The 27063-nt window shown below is 43.4% G+C and overlaps 1 protein-coding gene across 3 annotated transcripts in view; it reads left to right on the top strand.

Moving 5' to 3' along the window:
• Positions 1 to 4996: 4996 nt before the first annotated feature.
• SMAP1 (small ArfGAP 1) overlaps positions 4997 to 27063 on the top strand; it is a 132853-nt gene continuing 110786 nt past the window's right edge. For all 3 annotated transcript variants that reach the window (XM_056109663.1, XM_056109662.1, XM_056109661.1), the window contains exon 1: positions 4997 to 5144. In XM_056109663.1, the coding sequence (XP_055965638.1) occupies positions 5027 to 5144 (118 nt within the window). In that variant the 5' untranslated portion in view covers positions 4997 to 5026. The remainder of the gene's footprint in view (positions 5145 to 27063) is intronic.

Below are 27063 nucleotides of genomic sequence, written 5' to 3'. Positions count from 1 at the left end.
GTGGTTTTGGTGCTCACCTTTACTTGTGAGAAAACTTTCCTTCCAAGGCCTCTCATTCTCTTCTTGGCCTTTCCTTATTTTTCTGGTAATCACCTGAGTTGGTAATCACCTGGATTTTTATTTTCTCTCTTTTTCTCATTTCGTTCCTCCCTCTCCCTTCTCTCTTCTGGACTCTAGAAGTGGACATGCAATCTCTTATTAGACACTTGGGATTAGATGTCCTGTGGAAACTTTAAACTTAATGTATCCTTAAGCAACCATTTTTTCTTCTCCAATCCCCAAACTGTACTTCTATTCTTGATCTGGGTTAATGGCATCACCATTTACCTATCTCCCAACTTAGAGCTTTGGTGTTATTCTCACCTTCCTCTCAACCTCCAGATAAAGTCAGCTGCCAGATCTTGCTGCTTCTAATTTTAAGATATCATTTGATTCTGTCTGTTTCAGACCTTACGTTTGGGTTTTAAACAAACAGGCCTTCAACACATCTTCCTTGAGTATTACTGCAACAGCCTTGTCTAGAATTTGTTCCTCTGATATAGTTTTCCTTATCCATGGTTTCCAGTCTGCCGACACAGTCACAGAACCAAGTCTTCTCTCTTTGTGAAAGCGTCTGCTGTCTCTTCAGGCCCAGGAGAAAAAAATTAAACTTTGGCTACAGAGAGCCTAACCTTCCGACCCTATCCACCTTCATCTAATTTTCTTTCCTACCTTCAACTAGGAGGAACTGGAGCAATAGCACAGTGTGCAGGGCGTTTGCCCTGCATGCGGCCGACCCGGGTTCGATTCTTCTGTCCCTCTCGGAAAGTCCAGCAGGCTACCGAGAGTATTCCGCCCACATGGCAGAGTCTGGCAAGCTCCCCATGGCGTATTCGATATGCCAACAACAGTAACAAGTCATACAATGGAGACGTTACGGGTGTCTGCTCAAGCAAATGGATGAACAACCGGAGGACAGTGCTACCGTGCTATGGTGCTACCTTCAACTAGAGCACCCCCTGGATTCTTGTTGCAAGATATTTTTGTTGCTTTCAGCATATGAGCAAGCACTTTTATTTTTATTTTATTTTTATTTTTGTTGCTTTTTGGGTCACACCTGGCGATGCACAGGGGTTACTCCTGGCTCTGCACTCAGGAGTTACTCCTAGCAGTGCTCAAGGCACCATATGGGATGCTGGGAATCGAACCCTGGTTGGCTGCGTGCAAGGCAAATGCTCTACCCGCTGTGCTATCTCTCCAGCCCCGAGCAAGCACTTTTAGAAGTTCACATATATTTCCTCCAAGGTATTCATGTTCTCCCGTCTGCTTCAACTTGATTGAAAACATTTTCCTTTTGTTAGAAGGAGACTGAAGCCCCACAGAGTTGGTGAACTTTTCCTGGATTTCCTCAGGTTACTAATGTTTTAAGCCTTTGTTCTCAGAGCCTCTTTGTATTTTCTTTGTTTAATTTTATTTTTTATATCAAGACACTATGATTCACAAAGTTATCATCAGTTGAGTTTTAGGCATGCTATGTTCCAGCACTGGTTCCCTCCACCAGTATCCCTGGGGTATCCCCTCCCTTACCCCACCACCACCCAGACTGTCTGTTTTTTAAGTTTGGTCACTGTGGTTTGGGTCAACTGCTTTCAGTGTTGTTGATTCTTTTGGATATAGAAGTATATTTATAATTTATGTTCGGATATAGGTTTAGATATTAGAAGCATATTACTCCACTACGGGCTGGAGCGATAGCACAGCAGGTAGGGTGTTTGCCTGGCACACGGCTGACCCGGGTTTGATTCCTCCAACCTTCTCAGAGAGCCCAGCAAGCTACCGAGAGTATCCTGCCCACACGGCAGAGCCTGGCAAGCTCCCCATGGCATATCCTACATGCCAAAAACAGTAATAAGAAGTCTCACAATGGAGACGTTACTGGTGCCTGCTCGAGCAAATTGATGAACAATGGGAGGACAGTGCGACAGTGTGACCCCACTACACCCAGATGTACCTGAGGATCTTACCCCAGTACTTCTGGATTGCTTCTTTTTGCTACCTCCTTCAATCCCTCAATTTCTTTTCCTCACTGTCCTTCTCTTTCCTATTTCTGGACTCAGAGGTTATGGAGTTGTCATTCTTTTAATTTAATTGCACTTTTAATTCAATTAGAGGCAAGAGTCCCACCTGCTGTACTATCACTCTTGCTTCCATGTGGCTTTCTTATTTTTCCTATTTACATATTTGTATTTCACTCTAGACTGTAAGCTTTTGAGTCTCAGGGAACTGGATAGAAGTTGTTTAACTTATCAGTGAATGAATACAATATTGCATTCCTACCAAGAAGCTACCTTCTTTCTTCCTATTACATCTCTAATAAACAATCAATTCACTCTTATATTGCAATAAGCTTAGATTAAATAACTATTCAAAAAGATACCTAGCCACATATGGTTATTTCAAAAATAGGAGCACAAGTTGAAATGAGCCATATATGTAGAATCACATTGAATTTTGAAAATAATATAAAAACAATCATGTAAAATACCTCTCAATAATATTTATAATACTCACATGATGGCAATATTTTTAATTAATTGGATTAAATAAATATACTTAAAATAAAATGTTATTAAATCTGTTTTTAAATGTTAGCTATTAGAAAATTTAAAACTATGCATTACTTCCATTTCTTTCTGTTAGCCCTTATCGTGACCTTTCAATCCTTCTTGTAGGTCATTTCTTACTATTTATAATGTTTTATTTTTTTCTGAATCCTTGCAGTGCTAAGCAGGATTTTCTGGGGGTGGGATGGCACAGGGGGTGAAACCCACTCAAAAATCGCATTTGTTAACTTGTTACTACTGGACTAGCTTTCTCAAACACTTTTTCTTTTTTGGAGTGGTTGGGTGATTGGGCAAACCTAGTTATGCTCAGGACTTACTCCTAACTCTGGCAGGGCTCAGGGGACCATATCCTGTGCCAGGAATTGAATTTGCATACAAAGCAAGAGTTTTACCTGCTGTACTCTCTCTCTCTCTCACTCTCTCTCTCTCTGGCTTGCGTTGTTTTTCAATTTAAAAAAAATGTGCTTATCTTTATTGATCCTAGCTGAAGAAAAAGTAAGTTTTCTATTGTTAAATTCATCAGACTGGCTTTCTTTATGTGTTTTATCAAGTTGTTGTTGTTGTTGTTGTTGTTCTTCTTCTTCTTCCTCCTCCTCCTCCTCCTCCTCCTCTTCAGTTGCATTTGATAGTCAACCTATCTCCCACTCATCCTAAGTATACTCTTTCAAGACTTTGTGCTTTTCTGTATGCTACTCTTACTATCTCCTTCCAGACCACTATCTAAATGAAGAGATTTTTCAAGATGCGGGCCTTAAGTTCTGCCTCCCACTGAAGGGTTTTATCTGTTTGTCGGAAGACACAAAAATATTCTCTTATTTATAATTTGTTAGAGCCGTGACATTTAAGATCTAGCTTTTGCAAGTACTCAGATCTTCCATGTCCTCATCATTCAACTTAATTCCACAAACCTTGAGACCATGCACCAAGACTGGGGCTGGTTGAGCAAGAGGGTCAGCTTAAAGAAGGGACCTTATGTAGGACTCAAACTCTAGCTCACTGACTTTCTTAGTGTTTGCCAGACTATGTGCAAGGGGTAGGCTTATTCTGCTTATCTAAGCTCCATATCAGAAGCTGCTGGAAAGTCATGTGATGTCAAAATATTAAAATTGTCACATCAAATCCCATTAGCATAAATTGGGGGGAACTCTGAACTGTTTTCAAGTGTCTTTTCCTAGTTTGTTTGTTCCTTCCCCCTCCCTCCCTCCCTCCCTCCCTCCCTCCCTCCCTCCCTTCCTTCCTTCCTTCCTTCTTTCCTTCCTTCCTTATTAAGTGAGATACATAGTTGCAGAGTTGATTGGGTTTCAGAATACAGTGTCCCAACACCAGTCCCTTCATCAGCCTACATTTCCCACCATCAATGTCCCCACTTTCCCTCCCTTATGGAAGAACGCATTGCTGTGCACTCAAATCTCAATTGGATTGAGTAGCTCTGTAACCTGGGTAAGTTACTTAACCTCTCTACCTTTTATTTCCCTCATCTGTAGCATCAGGAAATAATGCAGCATCATAGGGTTAATTAGGTAGCTCATGGCACAAAGCCATCACACAATTAATGTTGGCCCTCAGTACAGATCAGCACTACACTCTTTTTCTCCCGTAAAATATGAGTGTTCAGGGGCTGGAGGAATGGAGCAATAGCACAACGGGTAGGGCGTTTGCTTTGCATGCAGTCGACCTGAGTTCGATTCCCAGCATCCCATATGGTCCCCTGAGCACCGCCAGGAGTAATTCCTGAGTGCAGAGCCAGGAATAACCCCTGTGCATTGCCGGTGTGACCCTCCAAAAAAAAAAAATGAGTGTTCAGTTGACTTTATTTCACGTGTCTCTAGTTCCCAGGCTAGAACTAGTGCCGGTTTCCACACAGCAGGTGAAACCCACAGGGACGGCACGGGAAGCCACCCAGTCACTATCCCTCCCACTTTTCAAAGTCGGGTCAGCCGAGACCAAAGGCCAAGTGGCAAGTGAAAAGTCGCCTCGAGCCAAGGACACTTGCACCACCAGCCTCAGTCGCGCCTCAAAAGCGGGGAAAGCCGTCCGCGGGCAGTGCGAGGGACCTTTAAGAAATCACCCGGGAGGACCGAAGCGACCCGCGCGCGGCCGCCGGGGAAGCTCGACGCATGCGCAGCGCCCGGCGCCCGGGTTCCTTCCTGCGGCGCCACCCGGAAGCGGCGGCGGCTTCGTCCCTCCACCCCTCCCCTCCCCCCTCGCCGGCTCGGGCGCTGCGTGCGGCGGGGCCGGCCCGGCGAGGAGGCGGGACACGTTGGCGCTGCCGCCGCCGCCGCCGGGGCCGCCGCTCCACCTCCTGTTCCAGCTGCTGCCGCCGCCGCTTCCTGCGCCGAGTCCGCTGCGGTGTCGGCGGCGCCAGGTGCTCGACCGCCCCGCGGGGGTCTCGTCGCCCGCCCGCCCGCCCCGCCGCCGCCGCGATGGCGACGCGCTCCTGCCGGGAGAAGGCGCAGAAGCTCAACGAGCAGCACCAGCTCATCCTGTCCAAGCTGTTGCGGGAGGAGGACAACAAGTACTGCGCCGACTGCGAGGCCAAAGGTAGCGCGGGCGGCGTCGCCTCGTCCCGGCCCGGCCCGGCCCGGCCCGGTGACCTTCCCGTCGCCCCGGCGCTGAGGGGGGTGGGGAGGGGGGTGGGTTGGGGGTGGGGGGCGCCCGCCCGCCCGCCCGCCCGAGCGGACCCCGCGGGGCTCGGCCCTGAAGGGGAGAGGAACGAGCGCGGGGGGCTCGGGGCTCCCCGTTCCCGGCGGCGGCGAGCAAGCGAGCGAGCGAGGGAGGTCGGGCCCGCGGGCGCCCTCCGTGGCCCCGACGGCCCCGGCGGCCCCGGTGCGGCGCGAGGCGAGCTCGGCCGGAGCCGGGCGGCGAGAGCGGCGCGGGGGCGCCGGCCTGGGCAGGGCTCGGGGCGCGCGTGTGTTGTGTGTGTGTGTGTGTGTGTGTGTGTTGTGTGTGTGTGCGTGTGTGTGTGTGTGTGTTGCGCTCCTCCCGCCGCACCTTCCAGGTAGCGCCCCACGAGGGGTGGGGTCACCCGTGGGCCTCGGTTTCCGGCTCGACCCTCCTGGCTGGCGCCTCCGGACCCGCCCCCCCCCGACCCCCACCCCAACCCGGATCCCGACCCCGGGCTCGGACGCTCAAGGGTCGCAGGTGGAGCCCGGCTGCACCTGCCTGCCCACTTGACAGCTTTGAGCTTCTGACAGCTGCTGCGACCCGAGAGTACGCATGGGGGGTCGTGGGGGGTAGGGGGGGTGGGAAATCCTTCTAGGGTGGGGGTCGGAGTTTGGATATATATTAATTATCATCCTATTCGGGGGAAGTAGTATTTTAGAAACTGAGATATTGTAACCAGGCGGAGAGGAATCCCCCGGCACGGGTCACCTGCTCAGTGGGCAGGTGTGTGTGTGTGTGTGTCTTTCCCCCCCCCTTAAAGCGTCGCTAGATAGAGCCTCTCGGGTCCATTGATTAGGGAGAAGACCCAGGCCCTGTTCACCCGTCGAAGGGACATGTTCAAGATGCAGGAATGCAAAGGGGGGAATTTCCGTGTGTTCGGATGGAGGGTTTCTGCTTCAGGCCCGAATCACTATTTTTAGCTCCCCGATGTGTGCGGGGGCTGGAGATCTGATGTATATGGTTCAAGTCTTCTCGGTAATTGCACGACGGGAAAGACTTCAAAAGCAAACCTTTTCATGTGATCCGGGAAAATTTTTTTTTTTTGTCTGTCTGTGAGTGGGGTGAGTCCTTTCGTAGGTGAGAGCTAGTAGTTCTCAGAAACGTTGAGTCAGCCTCTTGGGGAATGTCATTCACGATTCCTGCACTGTTTGACCTAGACTTTTCCTGAAGCTTGACTGTCTTCCTTTAGTGCTGTGTATACGTGAGTCATGTTTTAGTTAGGCTGATGATTTTGGTAATTTTGTCACACCGTCAGCCCATTTCTTCACTACTGTAATAGGCGCTGGATTACAGAAAGGTAATGTAAGACCCACCGGTTGCTGGAAGGTGCAGTAGTAACTAGACCATTGCATGAAGCCGACTTCAGAATCAGCGGCTCAATTAAGGGAACCTGAGTCTGCAAAACCTTTCAGCTGATGAGCTATTTTGCCTGATTATTGCAGGAATAGTGATCTGATATTAATCGACATTGTGTGTAGTTCTGGGGTGCTAGCAACTCTTCTCTCTTGAGACTTATTGGCTCACTTATCACTAGAGGAATAAAACATTGAAAAATGGGCGTTTAGAAGGTGAGATAAAGGAAGGAGCTGAAATTTCAAAGTTTGAGTTTTGAGTCATAACTCACGCAGTTAAGTAGCGATCCAAGGTTTGATCTGTTCACTGAAAATGGAATGAGTGGGGCTGGAGCAATGGCACAGCGGGTAGGGCGTTTGCCTTGCACGCGGCCAACCCGGGTTCGATTCCCAGCATCCCATATGGTCCCCGAGCACCGCCAGGAGTGATTCCTGCAAATCCAGGAGTAACCCCTGAGCACCCCCAGGTGTGACCCAAAAGCCAAAAAAAAAAAAAAATGGAATGAATGTCAGATTTTTCATTATTTTACATATAGAAATAATTGAGGAATTTTACTGTCATTCCTCAAAAAAAAAAAAGGAACTTTAGTCCACTGATTCAGATTCCTGACTTTGTAAAATAACTTTTTTTCATTTTGTAAAATATCATAGGTTTTAAAAAACTATTTACCACATGCTATTTTTGGGGGGCGGGGGAATTCTTTACTTACTAAATTCTTTACTTACCAAATTCTTTACTTACTAAATTCTTTACTTACTGAGAATTCTTTACTTACTAGCTAATTGGGATAGACATTTTGCTTATTCGGCTGGAGAAATAGGGAGCATTGGAATTACTATTTGTATTGCTGCTGAGGTCAGTAGATACACATTAAATAAATGTGTTTTTTAGTTTCGTTTTGTTTTGGTTATGGGTTTGACCTTTTACAAGTGGAGGAAATGGGAGAGAAGAATAAGAATTCTTGGGTGAACCTCAGTGAAAGCATGAACTCGGTGATGTTAGAAAGATCATTACTTTTTCCTTGTTGAGACTAAAGCCAGAATGTTGTTAAAATGATCCTCTAAGTCATTTTTTATCAGAACCTCTCAGGAAGAAATAATCAGTTATTTATACTGATTTCAGGCTTGATTTTATAGTTCTAAAAAATTAGACTTCAGTGTTGATAAATTTAAATTAATCTTGTGAAGTTTTTGCATCTTTGATATAGTGGAACCTAATTTTTTTGAGTTCTTGATAGAATTTGTGGTATGTCATGTGATTCTGCATCTTCAGTATATACCATATACTAGTTAGGAATTTTTTTTTTTCCCTTGTTGGTCTTTGGGCCACACTTGGCAATATTCAGGGTTTACTCCTGGGTCCTAATCAGGGATCTGGCCAGGATTAGTGCTCGGGGCTTACTCTTGGGCCATGCTCAGGGGTCCTGGTGGGGCTAGGGGAATCATATTGGATGCTGTGGACTGAACCCAGGTTGACTGCATGCAAGGCATGTACCTTACCTGTTCTACTCTCATTTTGGCACACGGTAGGAAAATCTGATAAAATGTGTCTTTAAAAAAGACTTGCTAAGGATCTTATTCTAACACTCCAATTTCTCATCTCATAACGCATCAAGCTCTTCATGTATTTTGAAGCTATTTCTCAGTTAACGCAATCTTTTTTTTTTTTTTTTTGGTCTTTTGTCTTATAAGAATGTGCCCTCTTTGCTCTTTGAGAACAGTTACCAAAACTAAAGTCTAGGGCTAGATATTACCCTTTTGGTGTGAGAGGTATATCATTGGTATTTTAACGTTTTCTTACTGAGTCAGTAGTGTGTGTTTCTCGAATGGACTATTTAAGAAGGGAGGAGGGTTGGATATTGTAGGAGCCAGTTTCCTAGTCCTGATCCTGCTCTTACCAAGTCTGTTGAGCACCTGGAGAATAAGAACAGGCAGATGGAGCTTTGCTTCCTCTGCTTGGCCTCATTCGTGACTCCGTGGGAGTTTTTAAAGCAGTTTTATTGGTTATTAGGTTGTGTCACTTTGTGGAGCAGTGAGGGTATAGAGACCTTTGGCAACCTAAACTTTCGTATTTGTAATTACAGTTGATCTACAATTACATCTACAATTAATGCTATCTTTGCTACTTGAGTATGTGTCAGTTGACATGAAACTGTGTCATTTCCAATAAGTTTTGCTCTAGTTAAGAATCCTGTTTTTGAATCTTAGGGATTCTTCCACCCATCTGGTAGAAAAATTAAGGTCCTCGCTCATATTACTCATTTCTTCATGCTATAAATCTTGAGGGGCCACTGTAAAGTACTGTACTTTGGGATCTAAAAGCATTTGTAATGAGCTCACCGAGTTTATTTAGTGGGGAATGAAGTTTTGTAAGTGAAGATTCTAGAATATTGTATTAAATGTTACATTAATGTTTTCAGGAAGTGTACCACCTTATATGTATTCGAGACTGATGTTCCCCTTGTAACCTGACTGTTGTCTATTGGTGGTCTTCACAGTTTCTAGAATGCTTTCACAAGGCCTTTGTGCTGTTCTTTTGCTTCTATGCCCTCTATGAAATTTTCACCTAAGCAGTTTTACCTGTCTTCCAGTTTCTGTTTAAATGTCCCCTCAAAGGTACTGTTTCTCTGTGATCTTCCCAGATTGGTTTAGGCATCTATATCCACACATAAGGTACAATCTGAATCTTTTATTACACTTGCCACAATTATAATCATGCATTATTTGGGTAATGATTGAGTAATCTGTGTTCCTGTTGGATTATAGTTGTAAGGGAGGAGGCCTTGTCTGTCTTGTTTTTTAGTTCATATCCCAGCCCATGGCACAATGTGTGACATGTATGTCAATGTGACTCTGCAGATAACCTTTTGAATGAATGAGTGTAGGTAAGAACAGTACCACAAGCAAGCAACAGGATATGTGAAAGTGAATGTGTGTGCAGGGTTGTGCAGTGATCCTGTTGGGAAAGCTTTACAGGAGTCTTGTTTGATCTAGATTCTGAAGGTAGAGAAGGTTTTCACCAGATCTAGGGGGAATTAAAGGACACAGTAAATTGTATATCCAAAATATAGGTATATAAAGTAAGATACTAGGTTTCCTGTGGACAAGCCTTATTTAAGCATGATCAAATTTGGTAGTAGCGGGTCAGAGGAAGAATTCGAATGGTAGAAGATTATAGGCAATTTCACTAGCTTCAGTAGTAATCTAAACCCTGGCTTCTTAAATTGGATCAGAATCCCACATGGGGTTTCATACTTAAATGTGAGGGTCATGAAAACTTTGCTTGTAAAATAAATTTTTGATTTATTACTAGTAACTCTTTGACTTGTGTACCTATTTATTTTTGTAAGGTTTTGCTCCACACCCAACTGTATTCAGGGCTTGCTCATGACTCTGCACTCAGGGGTCAGCATTTTAAATAGATATAAAAGGTCGCCAACCTTTTATATCTATTTTATTTATTTATTTATTATTATTATTGGGCTGGAGCAATAGCACAGCGGGTAAGTCGTTGCCTTGCACGTGGCCGACTCAGGTTTGATTCCTTCGCCCCTCTTGGAGAGCCTGGCAAGCTACCAAAAGTATCTCGCCCGCATGGCAGAGCCTGACAAGTTACTTGTGATGTATTCAGTATGCCAAAACACAGTAACAACAAGTCTCACAACTTGTGAGATGTTACTGGTGCCCGCTCAAGCAAATTGATGAACGTGAAGACAGTGCTTATTATTATTATTATTACTTGCTTTTTTGGATCATACCCGGCGATGCACAGGGGTTACTCCTGTCTTTGCACTCAGGAATTACTCCTGGCGGTGCTCGGGACTATATGGGATTCTGGGAATGGAACGCGGGCCAGCTGCGTGCAAGGCTAATGCCCTACCGGTTGTGCTATGGCTTCAGCCCTGTATATCTAGTTTACATACTCAGAGTTGTATAACAGTTTCTCTGGTATCACAAGTGGAAAAGATTTTAGAAGCCCTGTCCTGAACAAGTTTCTGTACTCTTCAGTGCATTGTAAGTCAGGACGTAGAATAGACAACCACACCTTATTTTTAGGAATAGTTTGAGAAATAAGGTACTTAAATCATCACTGGAAGGCTAGGAAAGCAAAAATCAGGCAGCCACTGCTGTACTCCTGGTTTCCAGGCCTTTGCTACCACTGCCCTAGCTGCTTTTTTACCCACGGATCAGACAAACTAGGATGCTGATTTCTGCAACCGTTACATATTTAATATAGACATTTTTGTCAGTAACATTTCCTTAATGTAGGAAGTGGCCTTTGCCACCACAAAAAGTAAAAATTGACACACCTATGCCTTTGAGGCCTGTGTGTGTTTGGTGGGTGGGTAGGGTGTCTTTTAGTTATCACTATCTTATTAAATAGAAATTTGAAACAGAGGCTTTGAGACCCAATTCAATGAAGGTTCACTATAGGCAGTGAAGATGGAGAATTTAAAAAAAAAAATAAGTACATGGTATTTATGTTTTTATATAAGTCTACTTAAAAGTAATTTATACTTAAAAGTAAGGTCCACTTTGAGGAACTGGTATTTATGATAATTGCATGTATGGTAAATTCACATTAACAAAGATTTGTGATTATAACCCATTTAAAGATAACTGACAGTTTAAGTTTCTTTAATTTTCAGGGGACTGGAGAGATAATGCAGGGTTAAGCGCTTGCCTTTCATCCTGCTGATCTTGGTTCAAACCCTGGCACTCCATATGGTCCCCCAGACTCCACTAGGTTCACTCCTGAGCACAGAGGTAGGAATGGCCCCTGGGCACCATTGGGTGTGGCATCACCCCTTCCTCTACCCCAGATGTTAGACCTCAGTCTGATAGGCTTGTTTGTACCTATTTATTTATTTTTTAAAACTTGCATAGCCTGCTTGCATACACACACATACACACCTATGTATTTAAATTTTTATTAAGAACACCATGATTTACAAAGTTGTTCATTATACAGTTGTTTCAAGCATTTAGTGTTCCAACACCACCAATGTGCCTTTCCCGCCACCTGTGTCCTTAGTTTCCCTCCCTATCATGAACGATCGGTTTGGGGCTCTTCATGTTCCCGGAGCGAACAGATACCATTGGGCTACACTAGCACGCGACAGGGACAAATGGAGACGTTACTGATGCCCGCTCGAGCAAATCGACGACTAACGGGCAGTTAAGTGATTTTTAAGTGATCCCAAACTGACTCCTTAGGCAAATAAAAATTTTACTTTATATTTGTTCCAACAAAACCTGTTGCAGAACTTGAAGAAACGACAGATAGAATGATCAGAAAATCAGTCAGAGCCAATTTGTTGTTATTATATGATTTTAACCTATGTAAATAAGGAAATTAAAACCATTTAATACAATGTAAGAAGAGGCCTGTCCTCATAAGGAAGTTTTCAGTTCTAAAATCTAAAGCATATTAGATTGAATTTTATTTTATACTTGGGTCTCATTATGGTATTAATCATGTCTTACCTGTCATTAATAAAACTTTCAAACACTTCTGTGCCATTATATTTTGGATTTTACATAATATAGGTAAGGCCTGCATGTGTGAAGTTTTCCCCTACACTTTATATAAACACTGTGGTTTTACAGAGTTGTTCATGATGAGTTGTTACAGTCATTCAATATTCCAGCACCAGTCCCACCACCATTATCACCTTCCCTCCACCATTGTCTCCAAATTTCCCAACCACCCCTCAAACCTGCCCCTATAGCAGGTCCACAATAATTTATTTTATATTGCTTGTTGTCAGTAATTTGCTAACAGAATGATAGAAAAGTATTTCCTTAGGAGAAAATTAGTGTAAATTTTTGTACCTCACCATGGAGACATTAAGTCCTTGTATGAAAGATTACTAAGCTGTTGTTACAGGCTAAGTGTTCTATGTTTGTGTTTTATTAATCGAGACTGGTTGCTTCTACATTACATCCCATCCAGTCTGGTGTGCTTCTACTGGTATATCAGTTTTGTAGAGTTTGGAGATGTCCAAGGAGATCCAGAATTTTTAACTGGGTGGTACAGCTGGAGTTAAATATTTAACAGGATGGTGGCTTTTGAGTGTGGACATGACTGCTGGGGCTTCTGGAAATACAAAGAGCTGGGGGGAATTAGTCCAGCCAACTCTGAGAAAACTTGAAGATTTCAGTCACAGAGACCCACAATCGGAATTTTTTGGCAGGTTAGTTTCTAGGTGAGGTTGTCCTGAGACAATGGAGTCTAGCTAGAGGCATGGCAGCGATTTTTTTTAATTTATTTATTTATTTATTGAATCACCATGGGAAAGGTTACAAAGCTTTCAGGTTTAGGTCTCAGTCATGCAAATATCACGCACATTTCCCTTTACCAAAACTTATGTTTTACCATGAAGAACCCCAATAAAACCCCACCCCCACTCCTCCCAGTCCCTGTGGGGCAGATGAATTCTAGTTAACACTCTATCTGCTTTGATTAGATTCATTGTTTCAATAAAAGATTCACCACTATTATTTAGAGTTTACCCCCCCCCCCCCCCCCCGAATCAGACATGCTGACAAAGCATTGTGAAGTGATTTGCTTTCTACAGCTGGGTTCAAGAATTATTTGTTGGTTTTGGATTTCTGCTATTTTACTTATTGACCCTGGAAGTATTTCTACTGAAAGTCAAATAGTTAAGAAATTGGTTTCTGTGCTCTGGAGTCGTGGCCGTGCTGGAGAGCCGCTCGTGGGGGGCAACTGGTGGCCTCGGTAGGGCGTGAAGGGCGGACCGAAACGCCCCCCATCCCATGAGGTTTTAGTCGCCCCCAGTCCCCCGGCTCATACCTGCTGTCCACAAGGCTCCCATGCGGCCGCCATCTTTCTTTCCAGAGAGGAGAAGGCGACTGGGGCAACACCCTTTCCCCTCCGGACAGACCTGATGGCCTGGATTAACGCATAGTCTGTTCACTTTTCTGCTCCAAGCTGCCGGGTTCTGCATTAAGTCCTTGTGCTTCTGGGGCCGTGGCCATGCTGGAGAGCCGCTCGCGGGGGGCAACTGGTGACCTCGGTAGGGCGTGAAGGACGGACCGGAACGCCCCCCTTCCCATGAGGTTTTAGTCGCCCCCACACCCCCGGCTCATACCTGCTGTCCACAAGGCTCCCATGTGGTCGCCATCTTTCTTTCCAGAGGGAGGAGGGCAGAAGGGACCAACACCCTTTCCCCTCCGGGCAGACATGATGGCCTGGATTAACGCATAGTCCTTTCACTTTTCTGCTCCAAGCTGCTGGGTTCTGCATTAAGTCCTTGTGCTTCTGGGGCTGTGGCCGTGCTGGAGAGCCGCTCGTGGGGGGCAACTGGTGACCTCGGTAGGGCGTGAAGGACGGACGGGAACGCCCCCCTTCCCATGAGGTTTTAGTCGCCCCCACACCCCCGGCTCATACCTGCTGTCCACAAGGCTCCCATGCGGCCGCCATCTTTCTTTCCAGAGGGGAGAAGGCGACTGGGGCAACACCCTTTCCCCTCCGGACAGACCTGATGGCCTGGATTAACGCATAGTCCGTTCACTTTTCTGCTCCAAGCTGCCGGATTCTGCATTAAGTCCTTGTGCTTCTGGGGTCGTGGCCATGCTGGAGAGCCGCTCGCGGGGGGCAACTGGTGACCTCGGTAGGGCGTGAAGGACAAACCGGAACGCCCCCCTTCCCATGAGGTTTTAGTCGCCCCCACACCCCCGGCTCATACCTGCTGTCCACAAGGCTCCCATGTGGCCGCCATCTTTCTTTCCAGAGGGAGGAGGGCGGAAGGGACCAACACCCTTTCCCCTCCGGGTAGACATGATGGCCTGGATTAACGCATAGTCCTTTCACTTTTCTGCTCCAAGCTGCTGGATTCTGCATTAAGTCCTTGTGCTTCTGGGGCTGTGGCCGTGCTGGAGAGCCGCTCGTGGGGGGCAACTGGTGACCTCGGTAGGGCGTGAAGGACGGACGGGAACGCCCCCCTTCCCATGAGGTTTTAGTCGCCCCCACTCCCCCGGCTCATACCTGCTGTCCACAAGGCTCCCATGCAGCCGCCATCCTTCTTTCCAGAGAAGAGAGGGCGAATGGGGCAACACCATGGCAGCGATTTTGGAGTGTGGAAATGAGCAGCTACTGGGGACTGGGCACTGGGATGACCCATCGCTTTCTGGAGTGCCCTAGATGTTTCAGCCATAAGGGGGTGCCCAAAATTTTTTTTTTTGCTACTAGTTGATCTCTTTCCAGATTTCTTTATGATCCTGTGGAGCAAGGGTGGTAGATGAGCTTACCTGATGGCACCGGAGGTGGTTCTGCTTGTTTGTTCTTATACTTTTGATTATCATAACGTTTTCCCTTGTGATTATGTACAGTCTAGTGTCAGCTAGAATGGAAACCAGTTACTTCCAATAAATTAAATTTGTAGGGGTTAGAGAGATGGTAGAGTGTGTAAGGTGTTTACCTTGCATGTGGAGGACCTGGGTGTGGGCCCCAACACCCCATATAATCTCCTGAACCTACCCAGAGTGATCTCTGAGCACAGAACCAGAAGTAAGCCCGCACACCTGGGTGTAGCCTGAAAAAACAAAAACAAATAAACTCATAAATCCTGATTGCAGAGCTTGGGAGATAGCTGTAGGACTGGAGTGCTTGGCGTGCATGCTAGGCCCCAAGTTCAGTCGATAGCATTGTTTGCTTCCACTCCTCATAGCCAGTGGTGGCTCCCAAGCACCACCTGGGTAGCCCTGGTGGCCCCCAGTACCCCTGGTCCAAGCAGCACTATATTGCCAGGCCTGAGCACTGAACAGTCAGTTGGCCAACATGGCCAGGTCAGGTATTGCACGACTGAGCCTTGGGCCTACTTCATGAGTTTTGGGAGTACTTGAGGTCTCCCATTTTCCTCAAAATTAAAAAACAGTAAGATTTTGGGTTGCATGTTGTCAACCTCTGTTTTCCCTTCCAGATCTTTTCTTTATGCACAAAGTAAACTTCATATATACGTGTGGGCTGGAGCCATAGCACAGCTGTAGGGTGTTTGCCTTGCATGTAGCCGGCCTGGCCGAGCCAGGTTTGATTCCTCCGCCCCTCTTGGAGATCCCCGCAAGCTAGCAAGAGAGAGTATCTCGCCCGCACGGCAGAGCCTTGCAAGCTCCCCATGATGTATTCGATATGCCAGACACAGTAACAACAAGTCTCACGATAGAGACGTTACTGGGCCCGCTCGAGCAAATCGATGAACAACGGGAGGACTGTGACAGTGACAGTATGTGTGTATGTGTATGTATGCAAATAAACATATACACTTCATTTATTGGCTATAAGGACTTGCATTTATGAAAAGTTCAGTTATAGGAGAGCTCACTGTGAGATTGAAAGTTCAGAGGTAGTAAATAAGTAATAGTATTGCATATTAATATTCCTGTCAGGCACTGTGAAATGAAATTAATCCATTTCCTACTCAGAACAACCTTTTGATGTAGGTAATATTATACTCATTTAGAGATAAGGAAATAGACATCCATATTTAATTTCCCCAAGACTGAGCAGTGGTAGAGTCGGGAATTTTTTTTTCTTTAAAATGTTTGTTTTTTCAAAAGGGAATGCCTTGCCACAGAGGCAGGATGGGATGGGGGGCAGTGGGGGGTGGGAGGGATACTGGGACCCGTGGTGGTGGAAAATGGGCACTGGTGGAGGGATGGGTACTTGATCATTGTATAACTGAAACCCAAGCACAAAAATTTGTAAGTCTATAACTGTATATCATGGTGTTTCACTAATTGAAAAAAAAAACAGCTCCTAGTTTTATTGAAAAAAAGAATGTTTGTTTTTTATTTTTGAGACTTGCCCTCTTGGGCCTGTCTTCTTCCTTGAACACGTATCTATCTGTGTCTTTGCTTGCTTCTTACTCTTTCAAGCTCATATTCTCTCTTGAACATATATGCCTTTCCTTCTTCCCTGCTCACCTCTTTCTAGTTTTGTTCAACAAATTTTGCTTCACCAAAAAAGAAAAAAAATTTGAGGGGAGCTCAGCTGGCTACTTGCATCACTTGGACCCAAGGGTGTCCTGGGCCTTTCTCTATTCCAGGAAGACTTATTCTCTTTGACCTAGTGTATAGTTTCAGTGGGGACAACATGGAACAGTAAATGAGGAAGGAGACACCCATCTAGGCAGTCAAATCTACTGAATCAACCCTGGCAATCAGTGTGATAGATGTCACAGCCAAATCTCCCTCATATCCCCCCTACTTTTTTTTTTTTTTTGAATAGCTATTATTTATCAAGGACTTTCTACGTAGGATCTAGGAATAAAGTATGCAGTGGGTAGATAAGGTCCATGTTCTGAAGGAACTACTAGATTATTGCTCTTTAATAGTCTGTTCGGGGCTGGAGCAATAGCACAGTGGGTAAGGTGTTTGCCTTGCACATGGCCGACCTGGGTTCGATTCCCAGCATCGCATATGGTCTACTGAGCACCACCAGGGGTAATTCCTGAGTGCAGAGCCAGGAATAACCCCTGTGCTTCGCTGGGTGTGACCCAAAAAGCTAAAAAAAAAAAATTTTTTTTTTCTGTTGGAAGCCTGGCTTGGTTGGCTTTTAGTTGACATCAGGGAACTTGGACTAGTAGGGGCTATTACTTTTCTAAGAGATTCATGTTTAAACTGTACTAACACTGGTTTAGTATGAATACTGGCATAGTTTTCTATGGAATTTGGAATTTGGAATTTCTGTGAAATACTGAAATATGGACGTGTGTCTCTTGAATCTCTCCTGCCCCCTACCTCTGAGTCTCTAGTGAGCTTTTCTGGTTGGCATCATTTTATATTTCTTAGAAATTATTACTGGCAGAAATAAGTGTTTCAGGGCAGCTCTGCCTTAAACGGAGGCACCTTGACATTGTATGTGTTTTATGCTGGATGGAGTAAGGAGTACTAAGAGTTTGGCTATTAGGACTCCTGTTAGCAAATGTTCAAACTTTAGGGTGGTTTCAGGACTCTCTTAACAAAAAATGAACTTGGGATCATCATCAAGACTTTATACTCTTTAAACAGATTTACCTGTAATATTTTTATAATTACTACAGACCACATAATGTACGTCACAGGGATATTCCTCACAATATTTGGAGTCTTTTTGCTTGAAAAGTTTACTTTTTTTAATGCTTTCATGACATAATTAGAATAAAATAAAAGAAATCACTATACTAGCTACTAAATCCAGGGCCTCTTTTATTCATGATTTTATAGGATTTATAGGTCATTAAATTTTCAATTACAAATTTATCAATATTAGTATTTTCTGCTCAAGATTTGGGTTAGACTTAGGTCATCTCTGAATAGCATGTAACAGTAATCCTATATTAAAATTATATAAAATAATATTTTACTAAAACAACTTAGATAAGGTTAGAAGTACATAACTAATTTCACTTTTATTTGTATTTTGAATGGCCAATATGAGGATTCTGAGTGTTCAAAAGGGCGAGAATTATAAGCACTCTAGTAATTGTCCGTATTTTCTGCCCCTCCCGCCCGCCTCCCCCCCATATTCCCTGCCCTTAGTATCTGGCATCCATTCCAAGAGGTACTCTTAGGTGAGAGTGCTTTTCAAGGACTAATGATTATATTAAACCCAAACTTAAAAAAGAAAGGGAACTAAAATTCTGTGGGAAATCATATAAGAGAGCTTCATCTTTTTTATTTTGGTGGGGGAAGGCACACCCAGCAGTGCTTAGGATTTACTCCTGGTTCTAAACTTAAGAGATCACTCCAGAGGGTGCTGGAGATTGACCCTAGGTTGGCCATGTGCAGGACAAATGCCCCGCTTCTTGCTACACTATCTCTGAACCTGAACTTCATCTTTTAATATAAGAAAATTAAATTAGAAATTGACGTCCTAATGGTTGGTTTGGGGCGTTTATGCATCTCTCTCTTGAAAGTTGTTCTCAGTGACAACAGCATTTTTTTCTTAATTCTTCACACCACGCACAGAAATTAACCTAAAAAGGTTAATTAACCGTGATACAGGATAGAACTCCGCACCAGGCTGTGGGGTGGGTGAGCGCCCTCCTCACCCCAAGGGACCCAGCCCCAGCAGCGGACCTCCACTGCCTAACCACTGCCACGCTCCAGGCAGCTTTCCGGACCCTCAGGCCGAGCCTCACCCATGAATGAAGTTCCACAGAACCCAGATTATGCGGAACTTCATGATATTGGACTCTGGACTCAACAGGATGGAACAGAGATCCTCTGTCTGCTTCCCCCAGTCTCAGCTGACTCAGGGATCACACCCAGAAGCCCCACCCTTCTGGCACCAGATAATCTCATCGCCACCCTCCAGAACTCATGGATGCTCCTCCCAGATGGGGGTATAAAAGGAGGCCCCCAGAACTATGCCGCCGGACTTTGTGCCAGGCTGTGGGGCGGGTGAGAGCCCTCCCCACCCTAAGTGACCTAGTCCCGGTAGCCGACCTCCACTGCCCAACCACTATGCCATGCTCAAGTCTGCTTTCCGGACACATTATAAGACACTTCCTACCCATTTATGCCTCTTGGAGAACCTGGCAAGCTACTGAGAGTATCCCACCGGCACGGGCAGAGCCTGGCAAGCTCTCTGTGGCGTACTCAATATGTCAAATACAGTAACAACAATAGGTCTCATTCCCCTAATCCTGAAAGAGCCTCGAGTAAATTGAACAACAACGGTATGACAGTGATATGGTGATACAGGATAGAACTAAAAGTGGATAAAATTAAAAACAGGAGTTACATTTATAAAAAATTGGCCAAAGAGTTAATTGGATATTACTGCACATGTGAATTTGATCCCTGTCATAGCTCCCCCCGAACCCAGGCTCCACCAGGGGTGCTCCTGGTTGCTTCTGATTGCTGCCTGATCTGAGCACTCTATTGCTGAACCCAAACATTAGACGATAATTACCCCCTAGGATGGAGAACTTCTGTGAGTGGCCTGAAGTACCACTAAGTATGACTCTTATTTAAAAAACTATAAAAGTGTATAGAGAAAATACAGAACATTTTTGGGATAAGAGGTTAGACAAAGATTTCATATAAGAGTGAAACACAAACCATTAAAATAAAATTGAGGAAATGGACTATCAGAGTTAAAAACTTTACACTTTTCAAAAGACAATGTTAGAAAAAGAAAGTCAAGGATTGGGAGATAATATTTTAGGTGCTAGGGATTTTCAGTCAGAATACATAAAGAAGTTTTTCAACTTAATAGTAAGATAAAATAGAACTAGCGTTTAAAAATTTTTTTAGAACTGCTTTATTTGTAAATAGTAAAACACTGGAAACTGTCCTTAGTGTCCATCATTTAGTGAATGGAGTAAGAAATCCGGAATGCTCATATAATAGAATAATACTTTGCAGTATAGACGAATAGCCTAGTGATGCAGTCACATGTGAGACTCAATATTCTTAGTTTAGCAGTCCATACACAAAAGACTCTGATTTCAGTGCTATGGAGCTCTATAAAGGGAAAACTTACAGGGATAGAACATTGATCAGTGGTTGCTAGAGCTAGGGAAAAGAGTATTTATCTTTTTCAAATGTGAAATAGCATACCAGTATTCTATTTTATTTGAATATATACAAGATACACATTCTGAAAGTGATCCATGAAAATAAATGTGATGATCTGAAAAAAAGATTTTGCAGAAGTAATACCTTGATCCTGACTTAAAGGATGAAGAATTCTGGTGATTTTTTTTTTTTAACAAATCTGACGATTACTTTAAATTTATTTATATTGAGGAGTTGTGTGATACTAATATGTAGCCTTAAAGCTCCTTAGGTCAGCTTTAGTTTAAATTTTTGGGTGATTTAGGATACGGGAATTTTTACCAGGTACTGGTGCCCGCTTGAGCAAATTGATGAATAACGGGTGGACAGTGCTACAGTGCTACTATGATTTTTAACTTGTGATGACAATAGCGTCTGTTGGTAAGATTCTTATATTATTAACATATATATGTTAATGTGTATAATATATATTATTAAAAGGTAAGGCCCTCCTGTTGATCGTCGATTTGCTCGAGCGGGCCCAGTAATGTCTCCATTGGAGACTTTGTTGTTACTGTGTTTGGCATATCGAATCGAATACTCTCGGTAGCTTGCCGGGCTCTCCGAGAGGGGTGGAGGAATCGAACTCGGGTCGGCCATGCTGGCCGCTTGTAAGGCGAACGCCCTACCGCTGTGCTATCGTTAACCAAAAAATAATAAGTATTGTAAACTCTAACATTATAAGTTATGTAACTTTTTGGTAACTGTGACTTTTTTTTTTTAATGTAGGAGTATTGCTATTATTCAGCCGTTGATTAGCCTGATTGAATTGGGCATGAACTCCACCTTATTTTTTTTCCCTTTTTATAATTTTATTTATTGAATCACAATGAGAGCACTTACAAAGCTTTCAGGTTTAAGTCTCAAAGACTCTCAGGTCATACAATGAAACACCCGTCCCTTCACCAGTGCCCATTTTCCACCACCAAAAAACCCAGTATACCCCCCATCCCACACCCTCCCCCTACCTGTGGGGCAGATGATTTTCACATTACTCTCACTCTACTTTGATTACGTTCAATATTTCATCACCAGACCCACCATTATTATTTGGGATTTTACCCCAACACTCAGATCTTCCAAAAAGGCAACAGTAGACAATTTATTTTTTATTGCTGCTTATGAATAACATATGATGTTGCTCACCTGCAGTAGTGACTGCGCAATTTTGGAATTCCAAAATTTTAACAGTTAAATCTGGAGGGATTTCTGCCAGAACCTGTTTGGTTACAGATTTGTTCCTGCGTCTCTTGGATCATGGCTGTTAAGCAGCTTGATCAGGAGCCAGAGAGGCTCTTTGTGGGCAGCAACTCAGGATCTCGTTGGGGCGGGTAGGAAAGGGCTGGCTCCACCCCCATCCCGTGAGGCCCTGTGTGTCTCATCACTGTGGGCCCAATCCTGACTATCCAATGACCTCTGGAGGATGGTGGCCACTGAGCCGCCAAGGAGGGGCAGACGGAGGGACAGCACCCTTTTCCCCCTGGGGTGGCCTGGCGACTATAACTTACTGAGGGGACCAGATGCATTTCTGCCCAAAGCCACTGGGTTCCAAGATTTGTCTCTGAGTCTCTGGGATCATGGCCGTTAAGCAGCTTGATCAGGAGTCAGAGAGGCCTTGTCTCCAGTTATATAGCTGAGCCCGACATGGTTTGTGGGTGTGTCTCCCACATAACCTAACTTTTGGTCGTTTACGTTCTTGGTAAACTTTGCCCCAGTTTTTTGGGGTCTGGCCAAAGGCACAGCAGCAATTTTGGGGTATCTGAAAGTCTGAAGGCGCCATCAGGCTGCTGGTGCACTCGCCTCACAGATACAGATTGACCTGCTGGCGGCACCATATCCCTGGTTAACTGTGATATTTGGAAGCTAGTGACCACTTTCTATGACTTGGAAATCATTGGTGAGAAAACGAAAATCACGGTAACCCAAACTTCGACCTTTATTTACATAGAGTCAGTCTTGAATTGTTGAAATTTGCTTCCAGCTTAGTAAACTGAAGCAGGACTATGCCTACTAAAACCTGTTCCTGAAAGTAGTTAATGTAGAATCATGGTTTTTGTTTATTTTAAATGTTACTGAAATAATAACTAACAACTTTTATTCCAGCTTGTCATTTTTTCAAAGTTCTGTGCAATCTTGGGCAGCACCTGTTAGTGTATATTTAATGAGAACCTCAGCACAAGGGTTGTTGGGTAAATAGGGCATTTTCATTGTATTCCATTTAAGCATCCTTTTAGTGTGTCCTTTTAGGTATCCTTTGTGATATGAAAATTCTTTTTATTAAAGTTGTTCGTGGTGATTTATTACATTCAATATTCCTACACCAATACCACCACCATTTCACCTTTCCACCACCATTACTTCCAATTTTCCCAACCACTACCCAAGTTTGCCCTAATAGCAGGCCCTAAATAATTAATTTCGTATTGCTTGTTATAAATAATTCGCTAAAAATGATGATCAAAAGAGATTTCCTTCACAGAAAGTGTGTGAAGATTATTGTATCTCAGCCTGGAGCCTTTAACCCTTCTATAAGAGATTAGTAACATATTGTTACAGGTGAAGCCTTGTGTGCTGTTACTTAATCGAGATTGGTTGCCTTCTACTTTACGTCCCATTCAGTGTGGTGTATTACTCTTAGAATATCAGTGGTGTAGAGTTTGAGATGTTGCTCCAGGAATTCTAAAATTTTGAATGGGATAATACAGCTGAATTTAAATTTTTAACTGGATGTTGACTTTGGGATCTAAAAGCATCGCTGCAGCTTGTTGATCTCTTTGGAGATTTATTTGTCTGGATCACATTCAGTTAATGAGCTTATATAGCGCCAGAGGCGTTTTGTGGGTATGATTGCTAGGCTCCTGGATCAGGGGAGTTGGGGGAGGTCGCCCGTCCCTGACTCCATGAAAACCAGGAGATTTCTATCACAAAACCCGCATAACTGAGTTTTTCAACAGATTCATTCCTGGATGAGGCTTGTCCTGAGCCTGTGGAGTCTGGCTGTGAGCATGTGGAAGATTAGGTTATGGAGATTTTTGGCTGCTAAGGCTCTGTTTGGGCAGGTGATCGGCTTTACTGCCCCACTCTGGGGTGCCCCGGATTTGAGACTCAGCCTGGCGCAGGATCTGGAGGTATCTCTGCAACTTGTTTGGCTCTTCTGAGATTTATTTGAGTCTGTAGGATCGTAGTTTTATTAATCATTTACTACAGTTTCTTGAAATCCATTGAAAGAATTAAAATTACTTTGTGACTATGTGATCAGATATTTAAGGAAGTCCTATATCATAGTTTTGAAAAGATATCCTGATTATTTTAATGACTTTCACTTGAATTGAGTTTTGCCTTTTAAATACGCTTTTTTTTTAGCATCAGTATTGTATGACAGAATAGGGTTTCTGTGAACTTTTTTTTTTCTCTTTTGTTCCCCATGCCAACCCTCCCCCCACCCCCCCCCCCCCGTTGCCCCCAGCCAGCGGCTTATGATAATAGGAATGTATGTGAATAGGTAAATCATGATAAAATTGTGTATTACATTTAAAGGCAGATCATAAAGCTTGAATTTTAAATCATATCTTACATAATTGTTTTTCTCTAGACTCAGCTTTGGTTTTCAAATCCCTTAAAATATTATACATGACAGTTAATGTACACCAGTGCATTGATATTCTTATAACTATATGACTTTCATAGTTCACAATAGTAACCTATAGACATTGTTGAAAGAAATGGGAAAGTTTCTACATTTTAAATTAGTCTACGTAAAGGTAAATACTATTTCCCTAATGGTGAATGAGACCCATATTCTTTAATAATTTCTCCTTGACAGTATGATCTTCTTTATGTAATTTTAGTATTAAGCTAATATAATCTTAATAAGCATCAATCTGTTGATAGGATTATTTGTTAAGCCATTGAGCGATATAATACATAAGGCATTTATAAAGTCCAATCCATAGAGGTAATTAGTAAAGGTCGTATTCGAATCTTAAGTCTTGATTAAATCCACAGCCAGGCCTCTTGCTGTTTGAATATAAGTAGAAAGGAATGTAGAGATAAACTGAAATATGTGAAATTCAGCCAGGTTTTTGAAATCTTTCAATTTTTATTTGCTAAAGTGAGTTTCAAGGATAGAGCTAATTATCATCAGTTCTATGTTCAGTTTTTATTCACTGAAAATTTTATCCATATCATTTTTAATCCCATTAAAAGGGAGTCAGATGATACACTGTTTCTTCTCTTAGGCAGAAAAATGTGCTATTGCTTTGATAAGAGCACATAGCAAATGCTTTTCTTTCCCATGAATTGAGTCTTTTGTACCCTACTTTATGTATGTCCCCATGAATTATGGGATTCTTGGGTAATTCCAAAAGTTTGAAGGTTTCTCCATAAGATGTGGGAACCCCTTCACTCCAAACTTCAAATTACTAACTTGGCCAACAAGACCGCAGTGTTTGACACCTGACACAGCATGGTCCTCTGAGCACTGTGCCAGATGTAGCCCTTGTTGATTTTATGGCTCCAGAATGAACAAAAGCTCAAACATCATCTAGCATCATAAGAAACTAGAAGAAGAACAAAAAAGAAGCCCAAAGTAAGTAGAAGGAAGGAAATAATAAAAATGAGAGTGGGAATGATACAGAAATTAAACCAGGAGTGTCGTGTGTGTCCCCCCTCCCACCCCCCAGGTGTGATCTGATGATGCACAGGGGTTACTCCAAGCTTTGCACTCAGGAATTACTCCTGGCTGTGCTCAGGGGACCACATGGGATGCTGGAAATAGAATTTGGGTCGGCTGTGTGCAAGGCAAACGCCCTACCTGCTGTGCTGTAGGTCCAGCCCCAGAACTTTTGTTTTATTAAAGAATAAAAACGATTTATAAATTTTGAGATTTAGAAATGTAAAGGATCACAGAGATTACTCTGCACAATTTAATGCCACTAGAGAACCTAGAAGAAATGGATAAATTTTGGAATTGTACAGTGTCAAAGAAGACATCAGGAAAAACTAGAAAGCCTGAATAGACCACTCTCATTTAATATCAGGGAAACAGTAAAACATCACCCCCAGCCCCTGCAACTAAAAGCCCAGGTCTAGATGATACCCCTTGGGAATTCTGTGATACCAATTCTATCAAACTTTAAAAGAGGAACCTATTTCCTATATTCAACTTTTTAAAAAAATTAAAGAAGCAGAAATTCTCCCCCCCTTTTTAAAAAAAAATTTTTGTTAGTGAAACACCATGAGGTACAGTTGTAGACTTACAAATTTTTGTGCGTGGGTTTCAGTTATACAATGATTGAGCACCCATCCCTCCACCGGTGCCCATTCTCCACCACCACTAATCCCAGTATCCCTCCCACTCCCATCCCCCCATTCTACCCTGCCTCTGTGGGTTTGTTCTATCTCTCCTTTTGGGTGCTGTGGTTTGCAAAAGAGGCATTGAGTGGCAATCATGTTCGGTCAGTAGTCTACTTTCAGCATGCATCTCGCATCCTGGGCGGATCTTCCCAACACCCTTTATTTGGTGCTCCCTTCTCTATCTGAGCTACCTTTACCCCTAGAGTGTGTGGCTGGCCTCCAAGCCATGGAGTAAACCTCCTGGTATTTATCTTGGCTATTCTTGGGTGTTACTCTCCTATTTTGTTACTTTATGTTCCCCAGATGAATGCAGTCTTTCTATGTTTCTATGTCTGTCCCTCTCTTTCTGACTCCTTTTGCTTAGCATGATACTTTCCATGTAGTACTACTTATATGTAAATTTCATGACTTCATCCTTTCTAACAGCTACATAGTACTCCATTGTTTAGATGTACCAAAGATTCTTAAACCAGTCATCTGTTCTTGGACACTCAGTTTCTTCCAGATTCTAGCTATTGTAAACAGTGCTGCAATGAACATACAAGTGTAGATGTCACTTCGACTATACTTTTTTTTGCCTCTCTGGGATATATTCCCAGGAGCGGTATTGCTGGGTCAAATGGGAGCTCAATTTCTAGTTTTTTGAGGATCGTTCATACTGTTTTTCAAAAAAGGCTGAACCAGTTGGCATTTCCACCAGCAGTGAAGGAGGGTCCCTTTCTAGCCACATCTGTGCCAACACAGGTTGCTTTTGTTCTTTTGGATGTGGGCCAGTCTCTGTGGTGTAAATGATGTCTCATTGTGGTTTTGATCTGCATCTCCCTGATGAGTAATGGTGTAGAGCATTTTCTCATGTGCCTTTTAGCCATTCGGATTTCTTCTTTGAGAAAGTTTCTGTTCATTTCGTCGCCACGTTTTTTTGATGGGGTTGGATGTTTTCCTCTTGTGGAGTTCAACCAGTACTTTGTATATCCTTGATATCAACCTCTTGTCGGATGTGTATTGGGCAAATATCCTTTCCCATTCTGTAGAGTGTCTTTGTATTTTGGTCACTGTTTCTTTTGAGGTGCAGAAGCTTCTTAGTTTAAGATAGTCCGATTTGTCTTTCTCTGTTTTCACTTGCTTGGGCAGTGGTGTGACATCTTTGAAGGTGCCATTAGCTTCAGTGTCATGTAGGGTTTTGCCAACTTTGTCTTCAATGTACTTTATGGATTCTGGTCTGATGTTGAGGTCTTTAATCCATTTTGATCTTACTTTTGTACATGGTGTTAGGCAGAGATCTGAGCCCACTTTTTTGCATGTAGCTGTCCAGTTTAGAAGCAGAAATTCTTCCTACCAGTTTCTGTGACAGCATCATTATCCTGTTCTCAAAGCATACAAATGTTACTAAAAAAGAATACTACCAACTCATATTTTGATGAACTTAGATGTACTATCCTCACCGAGATTTTTGAGATTTTCGTTATGTGAATGTCTGTTCAACCTGCCTAACAATGTGATACATCATATTAATAAAAGGAAAC

The sequence above is a fragment of the Sorex fumeus genome, unplaced genomic scaffold, assembly GCF_029834395.1.
Source record: "Sorex fumeus unplaced genomic scaffold, SorFum_2.1 ptg000008l, whole genome shotgun sequence".
NCBI lineage: Eukaryota > Metazoa > Chordata > Mammalia > Eulipotyphla > Soricidae > Sorex > Sorex fumeus.
The sequence above is the reverse complement of the archived record's forward strand: the minus strand, read 5'-3'. Positions and strand labels throughout refer to the sequence as shown.